At 41.0% G+C, this 13,621-nt stretch overlaps 1 protein-coding gene across 1 annotated transcript; it reads right to left on the bottom strand.

Annotated features, from left to right (window-relative positions):
- Nucleotides 1-10,406: 10,406 nt before the first annotated feature.
- LOC135076321 (methyltransferase-like protein 25B) lies at nucleotides 10,407-13,339 on the bottom strand. The gene is made up of 6 exons (XM_063970808.1): nucleotides 13,167-13,339; nucleotides 12,549-13,009; nucleotides 12,002-12,404; nucleotides 11,678-11,787; nucleotides 11,206-11,393; nucleotides 10,407-10,502 (listed from the first exon to the last, which is right to left on the bottom strand). The coding sequence occupies exons 1-6, from the start codon at nucleotides 13,257-13,259 to the stop codon at nucleotides 10,423-10,425; spliced, it is 1,335 nt and encodes a 444-aa protein (XP_063826878.1). The 5' UTR covers nucleotides 13,260-13,339; the 3' UTR covers nucleotides 10,407-10,422.
- Nucleotides 13,340-13,621: the final 282 nt, after the last annotated feature.

The following is a 13,621-nucleotide window of genomic DNA, read 5'->3' as shown; positions in this document are numbered from 1 at the left end:
GCGGGCGGCGGCCGGCCCGCCATTTTATGCGCGTGACGTCATATTACAACGACTGGCTCATATTTGTATGGGTGGAATCTTGCAAACTGAATTAAGGCCCACTTCCAGGCAACCGATTAAGCTGAAATTTCGCAAACACATGTGATTTGGATGACCATGCAATATTATGATGACATGGAGCTGATCTAATGATGGAGCTGGAAGGTGGCCATAGGAACTCTATAATAAAACGACTTAAATGCATCGAGTTTGGGCTCGTTCGTTTTGTATTGATGAGTATTTTAATTCTATATAGTAATCGGGGTCTAATGATGGAGCTGGAAGGTAATTCGCAATAAAACGACACAATCGCATCAAGTTTGGGTTTGGTTCAATTTTAATTTCTGTGATGGGTCTGGGTGTTAATATGTATAATAAGTTTGTATTTACAAAAAAAAAATATTTAAGTATGTTTATATCCGTTTTCTAGTGAGCGGACGCTGTGAATGTACGTCACACGGGGTCACGTGACCGTCGGCGGGACTCAATATTTAAGCGAACTTTGAATGCCTATAAAATCATAACTACTGGGTATTTTTGAATGAAATAAAAACTAATGTATTTGTAAATGTAAAAGCTTAACTGTAACATAGGTTTCAAGTGATTTTGCATACCTAGTAACATTCTCAATTGTTTAAAAGCTTATTTTTACAAACCAGTCCCGTTGACCCTCGTGCTAGCTAAATATGCCTGTGTTACGAGTGTGTCATCCATAAGTTCTTCGGCCATTATCGCTATTATGTAGTAAGAATAAGCGCGGCGGCCGCGGCGGCGGCGGCGCTGCTGGTGCTGGCGGCGCTGGCGCTGCTGCGAGCGCGCAACCGCGGTAAGGGCAGGTGCAGCGATAAGCTGGCGCTGCTTGAATCTTAGTACCGCACGACGACACATTCCAATTCTTTAGAGGCCTGTTTTTTTGTATCGCACAAATTCACCAACTTCACCACTATAGTTCAACGGCAGCGGGATCTGAAACAGCGTCGGATCTCATGTCGGCCAGTCCGACATCTTCACCGTCAGCGTTCGGCTATGTCGATTGTCGCTTTGTAGTAGACAAGCAGGCGCTGCTCGAATCGTAACACTACACGACACATTTTAATTTTCTGGCCTGTTTTCAAAAGAATATTATTATTAGTAATTTGTATTTCACGAAGTTCGATCATCATCCACAAGTTTTTCTTCGGCTCGTATCGCTATTATGTAGTAAGAATAAGCGGCGCTGCTGGCGCTGGCGCTGCTGCGAGCGCGCAACCGCGGTAAGGGACCGCGCAGCGACAAGCAGGCGCTGCTCGAATCTTAACATTACGCGACGACACATTCGAATTCTTTAGAACCCTTTTATAATTTTATTTGTAATTTTTATGGTACAAATTCACCGAGCCTTCACCGTCCGGCTATGTCGCTAAGAATAAGCGCGCAACCGCGGCAAGCCGCGCAGCTACAAGCAGGCGCTTCTTATTACCGCATTCATCTTAGTACCGCACTATCTATGCGATGACACATTCGAATTCTTTAGAGGCATGTGTTTAAAATAATATTAGCAATTTATATTTCACCAAGTTCATCATCCACAAGTTCTTCTTTGGCCCTTATCGCTATAATGTATACGAGGGGCGCCCGCAGTGAGTGTGCAAGCTTGGGGTTGGACGGGATTCTACGTGCTCACGGACCAGGCTTTAGTAAGAATAAGCGCGTGGGCGTGGCGCTGGGGCGCGGGCGGCGCGGCGCTGCTGGCGCTGGCGGCGCTGGCGCTGCTGCGGGCGCGCAACCGCGGTAAGGGCAGACGCAGCGACAAGCAGGCGCTGCTAGAATCTTAACATTACGCGACGACACATTCGAATTCTTTAGAAGCCTTTTATAATTTTATTTGTAATTTTTATGGTACAAATTCACCGAGCCTTCACCGTCCGGCTATGTCGCTAAGAATAAGCGCGCAACCGCGGCAAGCCGCGCAGCTACAAGCAGGCGCTTCTTATTACCGCATTCATCTTAGTACCGCACTATCTATGCGATGACACATTCGAATTCTTTAGAGGCATGTGTTTAAAAGAATATTAGTAATTTGTGTTTTCACCAAGTTCGATCATCATCCACAAGTTTTTCTTCGGCTCTTATCGCTATTATGTAGTAAGAATTAACGTGGGCGGCGCGGCGGCGGCGGCGCTGCTGGCGCTGGCGGCGCTGGCGCTGCTGCGAGCGCGCAACCGCGGTAAGGGACCGCGCAGCGACAAGCAGGCGCTGCTAGAATCTTAGTACTGCACTATGTAGACGATGACACATTCGAATTCTTTAGAAGCTTTCGGTTAGTTTATTTTATGTAATTTGTATGATACGAATTCACCATGTTCACCACGATAGTTCAGCGGCGGCGTAATCTGAAACAGCGTACCTATCTCGGATCTCACGTCGGCCAGTACGACACCATCAGCGTTCGGCTATTGTAGCTGTGTAGTAAGAATAAACGCCCTGGCGGCGCTGGCGCTGCGCGCACGCAACCGCGGTAAGGGCAGACGCAGCGACAAGCAGGCGCTGCTCGAATCATAACATTACGCGACGACACATTCGAATTCTTTATGTTCGAAGTTATAGACCTGTTTTTAAAAGAATATTAGTAATTTGTATTTCACGAAGTTCGATCATCATCCATAAGTCCTTCTTCGGCCCTTATCACTATTATGTAGTAAGAATAAACGCGTGGGCGTGGCGGCCGCGGCGGCGGCGGCGCTGCTGGCGCTGGCGGCGCTGGCGCTGCTGCGAGCGCGCAACCGCGGTAAGGGACCGCGCAGCGACAAGCAGGCGCTGCTAGAATCTTAACACTACACGACATTCTAATTGCCTGGCCTGTTTTCAAAAGAATATTAGTAATTTGTATTTCACGAAGTTCGATCATCATCCATAAGTCCTTCTTCGGCCCTTATCACTATTATGTAATAAGAATAAACGCGTGGGCTAGCACTGGCGGCGCTGGCGCTGCTGCGGGCGCGCAACCGCGGTAAGGGACCGCGCAGCGACAAGCAGGCGCTGCTCGAATCTTAGCACTGCACTATCTATGCGATGACACATTCCAATTCTTTAGAAGCTTTCGTTTAGTTTATTTTATGTAATTTGTATAATACGAATTCACCATGTTCACCACGATATTCAGCGGCGGCGTAATCTGAAACAGCGTACCTATCTCGGATATCACGTCGGCCAGTCCGACACTTTCACCGTACGGCTATGTCGCTTTGTAATAAGCTTAAACACTCTGGCGGCGCTGGCGCTGCTGCGAGCGCGCAACCGCGGTAAGGGACCGCGCAGCGACAAGCAGGCGCTGCTCGAATCTTAGTACTACACTATGTATACGATGACACGTTCCAATTGTTTAAAAGCTTATTTTTACAAACCAGTCCCGTTAACCCTCGTGCTAGCTAAATATGCCTGTGTTACGAGTGTGTCATTCACAAGTTCTTCTTCGGCCATTATCACTATTATGTAGTAAGAATTAACGCGGGCGGCGCGGCGGCGGCGGCGCTGCTGGCGCTGGCGGCGCTGGCGCTGCTGCGGGCGCGCAACCGCGGTAAGGGACCGCGCAGCGACAAGCAGGCGCTGCTCGAATCTTAGTACTGCACCATGTATACGATGATACGATGACCCACTCGAATTTTTTAAAAGCCTAGAATCTTAACACACACGACAACAAATTCGAATTCTTTAGAGGCCTGTTTTTAAAAGAATATTAGCAATATTACGTATTTCACCAAATTCATCCACAAGTTCTTCTCGCAACCGCGGTAAGTCGCGCAGCGCCAGCAGGCGCTGTTAGAATCTTAACACTACAAATTCGAATTCTTTAAAAGCTTGTTTTTACAAACCAGTCCCATTGACCCTCGTTCTAGCTGTAGATCGTTTCATCCACGAAGACGCGCCCCACCATTCTTCCACTAATGTGTTATCGGTACACACTAAATTATACATGAGTGCACACGTACACTACAATAATGACGCTCGGATTGCTCGAATCGAACTCCCCGCATTCTGTGCTTCCCTCGACCAAAAAAATTGGTGGGGCGCGTCTTCGTGGATGAAACGATCTATAAATAAGCTCGGATTTCAAGTCAGCTAGTCCGACATCTTCACCGTTCGGCTCTTATCGCTATGCAGTAAGAATGTAACGCGTGAGTGCGGCAGCCGCGCTAATGGCGGCGCTAGCGGCGAATCTTAACACTACACTAATATTAATAATTAGTATTGCACAAATTACTAATCCCGTTAACCCTCGTGCAAAGCTAAATATGATTGTGTTACGAGTGGGTTCACCACAATACACGTCCCAAATATAACTTGCCCTGCCACCACTTCGGGACAAATATCGGCTGGTGTTAAGTGCCACCTGAATTTTATTATCATTGATCTGATATGACATCGTATTTTATTTGTTTAAAGTAGGTACAAAGTTAGTACTAAGGTTACTTAGTGTGCAAATTATTATATTTATTTTAGTATCATATCACTTTAATTTTGACATTAAGGTCGAGTCAAATAGGTTATTCCGATCATTGACACCTGATCATAGTGACACCGACTGTACAAATAACATTTTATTTTTATTTACTTTGTACTCTAGGTATATTCAGTTAATAGGTCACCCGTATAGTATAATAAGTACTTTTTTGAAGAATATTTGTAATTTGTTTTTACACAAATTACTAATAGTCCCGTTAGCCCTCATCTAAGCTAAAATGTATCACGAGTGGGCTCACCATAATAGTCGAACGTCAGCGGAGTTCGAACCCGCGTTCCTTGGATGACGAGTCGGCCAGTCCGACCCCTTCACCGTTCGGCTAGCGTGGCTATAAAAATTTACATTATTGTTTAAAATTATTTTATGTTTAATTTGCTTATACATATCATCACATCACATTATCATTAAGGTCGAACGAATGAGATTAAATTCTATTCATCTTATCATAATAATTATTTTTAATATCACATTGTTTTTTGGAATCTACAATAAGTATCTCATCTGGGTTTCTACTTAATACCGTTTCCCTATATCTGTCTCTATCGCCCATGCATCTCGATTTATGTAATAGACAGGGATAGATTGTAGAGAGAAACTCCGTTAAGTAGCCCCGAAAATCTCATGCCGTAATATTTTTGTTTGCAATATTATTTTTATAATTATATTTTAAGTTGGTTTTAGTAAATAATGAGGACTATGAATTTTATTATAGGATATCTATTATTTATTATTACTTGTGTAATGTAATGCATTTATTAATTTATACATTATATTATGATAAATAATAATTACTGAAAGAACCGAGAATGCAGTATTTACCTATTTAACTCACTCTCCAATCCAAAATAATCTCTACTTTGGATCTGAAATAGTTTGTGATTACTTTCCATGCAATTTTCGTATTGCAATACAAGATCGAAAATTTTCCCACTTTTTTATTTAGAATGTATGAAGTAAGTTAATTAATATGCTTTTTAGGTAAAAATAAAACACAGCCATTGTAAACTAATGTAATGTATCCTTATCTACTGACATCTCAAATACTTTTCATAATTTTGGTTGGTTATTATTTGTCATGTGCGCAGTAAGCTTAATTTAAAAATATCATGATGCATATGCACTGAGCAAATTTTATCTTATCGTCAGAATGCCTATGTAGCACAATATTTAAGAGTAGATTTAAAAGGATCTCTCAGATTAGCGTTTTTTAATACACGAATTCTATAACGTGTCTTGTAAGACGCAGGCGCGGATCCACCGTTGTGGGCACTGTGGGCATGCCCACAACCCTAATTTGCTTGTTTTAATTATGATCTATTGATAAGATCGATAGGCATGTTTGTATGTCCGGGCATGTAGTAGATCCAAGTCTCACTTTGCAAATTTTTGGTGGCACAACCTTTTTTGAGGGCTGGATCCGCGCCTGGTAAGACGCAAACACTTAAGTAAACAAATTAATCTACTTAAAGCACTGGCAAAAACAAAAACGCCACTCTGATAGATCCCAAGTCTTGAATTATTATTTTGTCCATAAATCTTATTTTATGTGATCCATTATTTATTTTGTTGTGCTTTACTGTGATTATGTACTTAGACTTAGTGATGCGAGCTAAGAATATTTATACAAATATATTTATTGGAGCAGCTTCTTGTCTGTTTATTTTGTTGCACCCGCATGCACCCCATTCGGTAAGTTTTGGCACCTTCCAATTTATTGCACATTTAAATTGAGTAGCAAGTAGCTATTTATGCATGTCGAATGGTTATTTAGCTTGTGTTCTATAGGTAGACTTTTAAAAGGCTAATTACTTCATGAAGTGCTAATTTGTAATCAAATTCTGTTCAGAATTTTGATCATAAAAGTATTTTATCAATTTTCAATTATAATCAAGTTATTAGACTTCGTGCAGCTTCGCCTATATTCTGATATTTGGCCAGCCTGGGGAGTGTGGGCCCAAATCCATTGTTTTCTTCATCTTGCTCCTGCAGTGGAGACTGAGTGACTTGACGATAATGATATGCTGAAGCTCTTTGATTATTTACAAACCGTCATCGTACAAACCGTACCGTAAGGTATCAATGTGAAAACTCGCGTTATTAAATTAATTATGCTCGCACTAAGCTCTCACAAGTGTAATTGCTCATAAAATTTCAACAGGGCGCTATTCCGAAACGAAACGTTGTTTCGGGTCTACTCTGTCACCGTTGTCCGTCACTCATGCCGGCATTTCGCACTGCGTGAGAGGGATGGCAAAATTTGAAACATCGGATGTTTTTCGGAGTAAAGCTCATAGCAGACTTATCAACTCGGAAAGAGATCAACACCGTATCGCCTTTCGCGCGCCGTCAATTGCGAGGCGATGCGTTTACGTTACGGTGCAAAGTGAGCGTTGTAGTATGGAGCTTCGTACAAAGAATACTGACCGCCTCGAGTTTACGGTTACGATCCCTTTCCGGGTTGATAAAGTGCGACGTCCTTTACACCGCAGTGTATCTTGTACCGTAGGTCGCAAAAGCATGCCGCGACGGCGCTGGGAGTACGGTCGGGGTGAGTTCAAGCTGCGCCGCTTGCTGGAGCGCCGGCGCTTCACGCGCGTGCACTCCGACGACTCCGACGACGAGCCCGCGCCCATGCTGCCTCACCAGCGGCCCGCGCCACACACCCCGCCCGCCACCGCGTGATCGCGCTACTAGCGCGAACTCACTTTGCAGCCACTACAGTATGATACAGACATCAACTTCTGACACGACTGCGTTGTTGCACTATTGAGCTCAATGCAACACTGCCCCCGACCGCGTGATCGCGTGAACTTTGCAGCCACTAAAGTATGATACAGGCATCAACTAGTCAACTTTTGCCCAAAGACGCGATTGGTGACCAAGCTCCGCGTGATCGCGCTACTAGCATGAACTCACTTTGCATCCACTACAGTTCCTGATACAGACATCAACTTCTGACGCGACTAGCGATTGCGTCGCTGCGCTATTGAGCTCAATCGCAGCAGACTGCCCCCGACCGCGTGATCGGGCTACTAGCGTGAACTTTGCAGCCACTACGGTATGATATAGGCGTCAACTAGTCAACTACTGCTCAAGACGTGACTGGCGACAGTGTAATAGCGCTACTAGCGCTCAAATACTTTGCATGTAGTCACTACATTTCTTGATACAGGCATCAACTAAGTATTCAACTACTGCTCAAGACGTGACTGGCGACCGTGCCCCGCGTGATCGCGCTACTAGCGCGAACTTTGCAGCCACTACAGTTTCTGATACAGACATCAACTTCTGACGCGACTGGCAACTGCTTCGTTGCGTTGTTGAGCTCAATCGCAGCAGACACTGCCCCCGACCGCGTGATCGCGCTACTAGCACGAACTTTGCAGCCACTATAGAATGATACAGGCGTCAACTAGTCAACTACTGCTCAAGACGTGACTGGCGACAACGTAATAGCGCTACTAGCGCTCAAATACTTTGCATGCAGTCACTACATTTCTTGATACAGGCATCCACTAAGTATTCAATTACTGCTCAAGACGTGACTGGTGACCAAGCTCTGCGTGATCGCGCTACTAGTCCCTCAAATACTGCCCAAAACCTGCGTTATTGCGCTATTGTCGCTCAATCGCAGCAGACACTGCCCCCGACCGCGTGATCGCGCTACTAGCGTGAACTTTGCAGCCACTACAGTATGATACAGGCGTCAACTAAGTCAACTACTGCTCAAGACGTGACTGGCGACAGCGTAATAGCGCTACTAGCGCTCAAATACTTTGCATGCAGTCACATTTTTTGATACAGGCATCAACTAAGTATTCAACTACTGCTCAAGACGTGACTGGCGACCGTGCCTCGTGTGATCGCGCTACTAGCCTGAACTCACTTTGCAGCCACTAGAGTTTCTGATACAGACATCAACTTCTTACGCGACTGGAGACTGCGCCGTTGCGTTAGCAGTAGGCACAGCCCCCGACCGCGTGATCTAGCGCTAAACACTGCAGCCAGTACAGTTAAAATACAGGCCTCAAGTACTTATTACCCAAGCAAGATCCCACTGGCGACTGCGTGATTGCGCAACACCGCCCGCGAACGCAAGACCGCGCTACTAGCGCCACAGATTAGAGAGTATGTCTAAAGACTAGCGCTAAAACACCACATTACAGCTCATATATATACTGTGACATTACTACAGATCCTCAAGTACTCCCAAGACCCTACAGCCACAGGCGACTGCGTCATTGCGCGCTATTGATGCTCAATCGCAGTAGACACTGCGCCGACGACCAAGTGATCGTGTTACTAGCGATTTACAGTTTGAAAACAATGCAGGCATTAACAGATACAAGCCTCATTGCAGAAGACCGTGACAGTGAAGACGATATTATGTACGAGCGCCTAATGTAAGCAACATTAATCACATCCATCAGATGCAAACTTTTAGTTGTAAAACGTTTTTTTTGTAACTAGTCACAAAAAAAGGAAATTTTCTAGTCACAAAAGATTGAAACAAAATGTAACGTTTATGAAAACTGAGACAGTTATAAGATAAAGCATTTGCTAATGCTTCGTGTGTGGTGATCAGCTAAGCTTCGACGCATTTTGTGATTTGGACATTGCTATAAATAATTTCATGACTGCATTTTGAAACAACCACTGAAAGCAGTTAGCAACAATCACAACACTTGATGAACAAGGCATTATTTACATAGGTACCTGTGTAAATATAGTTACTAAGCTATCCTAATAAATCTAGGTCTGAAATATTTTTGTAAATTTGTTTTTGTTGGACGATTTATGTATGTATTTATATGAAATGTAGTTAGGTAGTTAAAGTGATCTGTGTTGTTATATTAATTTGTTGTTAATTGTATACATACTTTGTTATTTCTTTATTTACTTACATGATGAGGTATTCTAAATACAAACACGGTCTTTAATGAAAACGATTGTAGATATATTTTAAAATAATAACATACGAGTATTGTATTATAACTAGGGTTTCTGATTTCTCGACTTATTTTTTTTCTCGAGTTTCGGGAATTCTCGAGGCCAAAGTCTCGAGTTTTCTCGGGTCTCGAGTCTTTTAATTAAAACTGTTGAAATCGGTTGAAATTTAATAAAAACACGGGTTTTTATTAATGTTATAATGTGTCTGGGTTATAATCAATGATACTGTAAAGTTTCAACAAAATCCGTTCAGTAGTTTTTGCGTGAAAGAGTAACAAACATCCAGACATCCACACAAACTTTCGCATTTATAATATTAGTAGGATAATTATAACTTAGTAATTAACTAAAGGGACAAAAGTCATAAGGTCGCGTGTACTTTAAGGATTAATAACCATAAATATCTGGAGCTCCAATTGAATCACTTGTTTTCCAAAGAACACAAGTCCAAATTAATTGAAAAATTACGATAATAAACCTGCATTTACAAACAAAAAAAAACATTTAAATAAATGTTTAAACTTAAAGATAACGACTTGAATAAACGTATTTACGAGTACCTAAACTAACAGATAGTTAACAAAAAATTTTCAGTCTTTAAATCAGTCAGTTATACAAACATAATAAAATATAGCATACTCGTAGGTGATCATTATTAGTTTCGATTAAGATCATTACTTGCAAATCAAATTAGTTAAAAAAAGGAAAGACTAGGCCAGTCTAAACGCAACATTAACCTATTAAATAATTAAAATCTTACTTTTGTCTAAGAAAATAGGCTTTCAAGAATATTAAAGCTTCAAAATCGAAACTCGAGAATTCTCGAGCTCCGGTAATTTTTTTCTCGTCTCGAATGAAGCCAAATTTCTCGAGTTTTCTCGAGTTCGAGAAAGCTCGAGCAGAAACCCTAATTATAACATAACAAAAATCTCTCATGTTCTTCTCGCAATCATTATGTGGTTTCTGGGAGATATCTTAGGATCGAACACAGGCTGAATTTCGCACGATAGACCTGTAAACAACGTAATAATACTTTAATATTCGATATAAAGATAGCACATTCTTAACTAATTGCACATGTCATTGTAAGTATAAAAAACCTAAAATTGTTAAAAGTTCCCATAATAATTTAACTACCCAGTAATTCATCCGGTATTTACGTAAGAAGAGCCTTTTAGACTTTATCAGTTAATAATGTTTCAACTCAATTCATATAAATTATGACATGATAAGTATTATTTATTTTAAAAATAACAGTGCCAAATAAATGTCTAGTCAAGTTAAGAATAATTTGGAGGAAATCAATCAAGAGAAATATTATTTTAATGATTTTGATTGATTTCCTTCATAGGGTGTGAATAGATAGAAGTGTGGCCTAGGAAGATGTCATGTTCATGTTAAATATCAATCAATGTTTGTCTTATTGTCTGTAAAAATGTATAGTACATTATTGAATGTGTATAGATGTGTTTATTTTTGTCCTTTATTAAATGTTTCTCCAATGAGCTTAGCATTTTTATAAACCTTAAAAAACTATGGACACTAAGTCCTAAAGGCAAGGCAAGGAGTTGACAACACCAGTCAATTGACATGCTTTAAATATGACTTCCATCGATTTTGTAACTGATCAGATCACTTTACTCCAAATTGAAAATCAATTGGGGTTTTTGGTCTTGCCCAAATGCAGCTTAAACAATAGAAGATTGACTTGATACCTTGTTCCAAAACGTACAGCATCCGGTCCAACAAGATGACAGTTTCGACGAGCGGCGCAAGCGCAAGTCGCAGCGTGTACACGATGACCACGCGCCGCCATTGGCTCAAATCGTCACGCGCGCGCGCCCAAACCGCCTCGCAAGAGGGAAGGGGCAACTGGAGCCTTTCAAACGCCAAGCTGCAGTATCTGTCATTCGATAATTGATTTATGAATACCAAGACACAAATTCTCAAGTATGCTAGGCTAGCCCAAGACACTAGTCAGTAGACTAGATTAGAAGTTTGACCCACAAGTTTATAATAATCTAAGGTGTCAGTTACTCTTGGGTACATTGGAAAAACACTATAAATCAGACATTATTTTTAAGCTATTGACTTGCTTTACTAATTTAACAATTTGCAAGCAATTTAATTTCAAACATAAACAATCCAAATAATATTTCTGCTGGTTAAGTTAGCAACCAACCATACCTTTCAAACGTCAAAGAGTCTGAATGCTTTATACTCCTAACTGGAGCATGCTTGAGTGCAGGATTGATTCCTACTAATATCCTCTCCAAGGCTGCTCTGAAGGCATGTATCTACAAATCATAATGTCATACAATATTTGTCAAAACATATAAAATCAACAAAATGTACAGCCCCCCTAGACAAGTAGCACTATTTGATCGAATCGAAAATCGAATTCGTCAAAACTTCATACAATAAAAGGGCCTTTCGATCATCTTTCGACTGGGTTACGATTTTAAAGTGCACTTTGTCTAGCTAGACCCACAATAAAGTTTAAAAAATCACCTTTAAATCCTCATAGTCCCCTTTCTTCAACCTGTCACAATAGACCTCAATAGCATGGCAAGCTATCTCTCTGCTAGGGTATGACAGGCCACTGTCCAACCCTTTGACATATTCACTCATAGGGTATCCTTCTGATGTTAGTTTCATGAAGCAGCAGCCAACAAGACATATAAACTTAGAACTTTCGCATTTAATAAAGTGCTTCAACAGCAAAGGACCGAGGTCCCCACATGGATGCAGACCTACTAACCCATATTTATTCATAGAATCCGGTAATTGCATTTCCAAAAGCTGACTGTGACAAGATAGTGTCATGTTGTAGTGAGTTGGTCTCTTCAAATTATCCATACTTTCTATAGATAAATGTTTGCTTGCAGTATATTCCAATTCTAAATCAAGTTTTCTGAAAATCAAAAAATTACAACTGTATTTTTCATTTTGCAAACAGAGTTTGTGAGTAATTGATACATAGAACAGTCCGTAGTAACAAATTATCTCACAAATTGTTACATTATACATACCACAGAACCTTGGTAGTAGTACAGACCTAGCTTCTTCAGTCAGTTGTGTCTGGCTCTCTATCCCTGCCGCATACAGATTGTACTTGTACCCCAAAACTCTCACTAGGTGCCCCAAACCAGAACCAAAATCAAGGACACCATTACAGTTAGTTTGACTGGCTGTATGATAAACAACTTCTGCCATTAAACTAATTTCATGCCTCTTTTTTAACTTTACATGCTTCAGAAATAGATTTGCAAGCCTTGGATGGCCACCGCATGTATCAACAGAAATTTCTCTTAACTTTTTCTTTGCACATTTGTCTAAACTCTGCCTTGTAATAGTCAAACACTGAACTGTCTTCATTAATGCTAAAAATGACAAAGGTAGAACTGTATTGGAAAAGTTTCCATCTATTATATTGCCTAAAATTTGAGGATCCATATTGTAGAAAGCTTCACGCCACGTTAATGGTAGCTTTTCCCAGTGTTGATCAACAAAGTAGTCCTGTAATAGAAGAAAGAACTTATTAGCAATATTGATTTTGAGTGAATACAAATTTACACCTGAGTTTTAATTATTTGAATTTTTAAATACGTAGGTACTTCTGTAGCCATCCATGAGGACTTAAAATGGATATTAAAAGTTGTGATTGTTTTCTTACCAAAACATATAAGTCTAAGAGCCAGTCGTAATTTTGTATCACTTGTAATGACATTTTCAAGGTCCTCTTGATAGTTTCTTTTTGTGATAACATTTTGTACTAATATAAAGTTAGAAATTAATTAAAATTTGTAAAAACAGGATTATCAGTAAGAAACTATAAACTTTTTATCATTCTTTCTGTCAATGTCAACACCACAGATTAGAGAGTATGTCTAGTCAACACACTGTCAGGCTCATAGAGAAAAGTAATACATAGGAAATAGAGAACCCTCTCTGTCAAATTTTTGAACCTACTAATTGACAGCCTGGTGTTAAATTCCCTGTACTTAACCTACGTACGTAACGCTCACATACATACATAGTCCACGCACACATACATACATAAAGTCCACGCACACATACACACAGTTCACGCACACATAGGCCCTCATAACCTTCAAAGAATTATTGTTT

The sequence above is a fragment of the Ostrinia nubilalis genome, chromosome 1 (assembly GCF_963855985.1).
Source record: "Ostrinia nubilalis chromosome 1, ilOstNubi1.1, whole genome shotgun sequence".
NCBI classification, from domain to species: Eukaryota; Metazoa; Arthropoda; class Insecta; order Lepidoptera; family Crambidae; genus Ostrinia; species Ostrinia nubilalis.
This window is presented reverse-complemented; position numbering and strand designations above follow the sequence as displayed.